Source organism: Procambarus clarkii, chromosome 21 (assembly GCF_040958095.1).
Source record: "Procambarus clarkii isolate CNS0578487 chromosome 21, FALCON_Pclarkii_2.0, whole genome shotgun sequence".
Classification (NCBI taxonomy): domain Eukaryota; kingdom Metazoa; phylum Arthropoda; class Malacostraca; order Decapoda; family Cambaridae; genus Procambarus; species Procambarus clarkii.
In genome coordinates this window covers 28,185,467-28,189,141 of record NC_091170.1, presented here as the reverse complement: position 1 = coordinate 28,189,141, position 3,675 = coordinate 28,185,467, and the positions used below count along the sequence as shown (strand labels likewise).

General features: G+C 44.8%; 1 protein-coding gene across 1 annotated transcript; it reads left to right on the top strand.

Moving 5' to 3' along the window:
• Positions 1 to 2,744: 2,744 nt before the first annotated feature.
• LOC138367226 (zinc finger protein 853-like) lies at positions 2,745 to 3,404 on the top strand. Its single transcript, XM_069328632.1, has 2 exons — positions 2,745 to 3,056; positions 3,141 to 3,404. The coding sequence occupies exons 1-2, from the start codon at positions 2,745 to 2,747 to the stop codon at positions 3,402 to 3,404; spliced, it is 576 nt and encodes a 191-aa protein (XP_069184733.1).
• Positions 3,405 to 3,675: the final 271 nt, after the last annotated feature.

The following is a 3,675-nucleotide window of genomic DNA, read 5'->3' as shown; positions in this document are numbered from 1 at the left end:
ATATAATCGCAAATGACTAGCTGCTTCCCCCTGATAAATTCCCTCCCTACCCTCATCCTTCCCCCTCCATTTTGAAGTAACGAGACCCTTCTACCAGTAACATGATGACCTTCTCAACTCCTATAATTATGGGACAAACTTGTCATTTGATTTGTATGAGATCCAAGACTATCCCAATTATAACTTCCCCGCCTGTTCACTAGCATGTAAACAGACACTTAATAAACAGGAGAACTGAACTCTCCTTGTTTGTATACTGTCTAATCAGCATCAGAATATAGCACTCCTCTCTCTGTCTTGTCCCTCCAATATCGGATATTAAGAACAGTTGAGTGCAAAGGATATATGTAGCAACTTATGGTTAGTATATAACAGAGTTAATCGTGTATTTTCTAGGGAGTGGCGAAGTCCCTGCCACTGCTCTACATCCCAAGGCTGGCGGGTGATGGTGAAGTGTCCGGTTTTCTTGAACGTATTGATCCAATTCTGTTAAATGCACTGATGAATATTTATGTAGGAAGTAGAGACGAAAAAGTTGAATCTATGGCGTGACGAACTACTGGTATTGTTGTACTATAATTAGGAATTAGTACAGGAATTAGAGAACGCCGTAGCTGGCCTGGTGGCCTATACTGAGGGAATTATCAGGGGGAAAGCGCCAAGCCATTACGACTATATAGCTCTTGGAAGGGATCAGAATCAGGATCTGGGATGGGCCGGGGGAAAGGAATGGTGCCCAACCACTTGAAGGGTCGGGTATTGAACGCCGACCTGCATGAAGCGAGGCCGTCGCTCTACCGTCCAGTCCAAGGGGTTGAGGAGAGAGAGTAGGTTTACTTACAGTTCACATGATACATTGTTATTTCCTCTGTTCAGTAAATTACCGCTACTGGTGTTCTAAGTCCTCGTTAGTCGCAATAACAAATAGTCTAAAAATAGTCTCCTATAATGGTCTCTAAAAAGTTTCTATAACTGTATCCTAAATGGTTCTCATATCAGGATAAGGATTTGCGATGGGACGGGAGGGGGGAAGGGGGAAGGAATAGACTATACTGAATAGGCTACATTAATATCCATTCCCCTTTCACCGATACAGCTTTACAGTCTATTATTGAAACCATTTAAATTAGTTGCCTCAATAACGCTATTCGTCAGTCCATTACACTCATCCACAGCCCTATTCCCAGGCCAACACATTCCTATATATATATCAGTAAAAAAATATATTTAACCTCTTTGTAGCTATTGTATCTGACCTATTCCGACAATTTCGCAGCATATTTATAAACTCCCTTTCTTTTTACTTATAACCCGCCTGAAATGCTCGATCATGACTGTTACGAATGTAAACTACGATAAAAAATCAGAGGTACAAAAAGTAATAATGTAAACCATAGACAAACTTACATAAACGAGGAGATCTTTGAATAGTAGTTGGCCTAGTGATGTGACCCGTAGTTAAATATTTACTCAGCACCCGTTTTCTTCACCAACGAGATGATTTAGGAAGGTAGAGAGAGAGAGAGAGAGAGAGAGAGAGAGAGAGAGAGAGAGAGAGAGAGAGAGAGAGAGTAAGTTACATCACGTCTTCGTAATAGGGTGTCATATTTTGACGTATACTCTACTAAGGGCCAAAAATCGTCGTATTAGAAAATGGTAGGGGCTCGCGTAATTGCCATACTGTCCCGTTTTCTCTTTTAGATCTTCTTGTAGGTTAGGATAAGGGGTTTTAGTACGACAGTTTTTTGACGTTGTGAAACCTTAGGCGAACTGGCTATACAGTGTCGACGGTGTACTATGTTCACTGCTTGGTAAAGCTTAGACTTTGAACTATAAATGTATTTTAATTTCCTTTTATCGTTGAGTGTTTCAATCCTTCCCTGAATCTCCACCTTAGACACTCCATCTTCTCAGTGTTTTACATTTCTGAATGGGGTGGACACGGGAGAAACTAATCACTTGGATGACAGACACGTCTAATACGATGTTCTCTCTCTCTCTCTCTCTCTCTCTCTCTCTCTCTCTCTCTCTCTCTCTCTCTCTCTCTCTCTCTCTCTCTCTCTCTCTCTCTCTCTCTCTCTCTCTCTCCAGCAACTCCAGTGAACTATGTCAACCACATCCATAACAATGTCTAAATAGTTCTGTATAGTACAACAACTTTAGAGAGTTAACTGCTAAATTAAATTTCTAGAGCAACATATTATCTTAATTAGTTAACGAAATACTAATCCATATGCTAGTGTAGTCAGTGTAATTGTAACATTTATTTCGGAAAATATATGTTATGGGAGACACTGGTGAGAGAGATAAATAAGATAGTAGCAGAGTAGGGAAAGCGAAAGAGAGAGAGAAGTAAAAAAAAGAGAGATGAGGAAAAACAGGAGTAAAAGAGGGGGAGAGAGATGAAGAGAGAGAGAGAGAGAGAGAGAGAGAGAGAGAGAGAGAGAGAGAGAGAGAGAGAGAGAGAGCGGAAGGATTGGAAGATATCAGACAATACTAGAATGATAAAAAGCACAACTCAAAATATATGAAAGTATGTATTCCCAGAGCGAAAGATCCTGATTTTTCAGGAAAGACATGAACCTAAAATTTGCCTCAGTTCAGTTTTCAATTATGAGTGACGCAAGCGAAGGTCCTCGCCCACCGGAAGGAGGGCCTGGGAAGATTCTTTTTTCGGGACATAAATTCGTAGTGTTTATATGTGTGATTCGGCAAAGATCAAGGTGCAAGAATAACAATTTGACATGGTACAGCAGCAGCATTGTGGGATGGTACAGCAGCAGCATGGTGGGATGGTACAGCAGCAGCAGCAGGGTGGAATGGTACAGCAGCAGCAGCAGGGTGGAATGGTACAGCAGCATGATAGGATGGTACAGCAGCAGCAGGGTGGGATGGTACAGCAGCAGCAGGGTGGGATGGTACAGCAGCATGATGGGATGGTACAGCAGCAGCAGGGTGGGATGGTACAGCAGCAGCAGGGTGGGATGGTACAGCAGCATGATGGGATGGTACAGCAGCAGCAGGGTGGGATGGTACAGCAGCAGCAGGGTGGGATGGTACAGCAGCAGCAGGGTGGGATGGTACAGCAGCAGCAGGGTGGGACGGTACAGCAGCAGCAGCAGCAGGGTGAGATGGTGCAGCAGCAGCAGGGTGGGATGGTGCCGCAGCAGCAGCAGGGTGAGATGGTGCAGCAGCAGCAGGGTGGGATGGTGCCGCAGCAGCAGCATGATAGGATAGTACAGCAGCAGCAGGGTGGGATGGTACAGCAGCAGCAGGGTGGGATGGTGCAGCAGCAGCAAGGTGGGATGGTGCAGCAGCAGCAAGGTGGGATGGTACAGCAGCAGCAGCAGGGTGGGATTGTGTTGCAAGAACAGCTGGGCGGGATAGAGCAGCTGCAGGACTAGCGGCAATAATCAATATTGTACCTGCGAGCCTCCAGTAGCTCACACCTCCACTGCGCAGCTGAGGTCACCTCCCTACACCCTGTGTCCTGGGTAATACATCCTGTGTCCTGGGTAATACATCCTGTGTCCTGGTTAATTCCCCCTGTGTCCTTGGTAATACTCCCTGTGTCCTACTCTCCGTGTCATGGGTCCTGCTCCATGTATCCTGTGTTGTTTACTATGTGTCATTTGTCCCTACAGCTTTTGACATGTGTACTCCATCCTGTGTTTT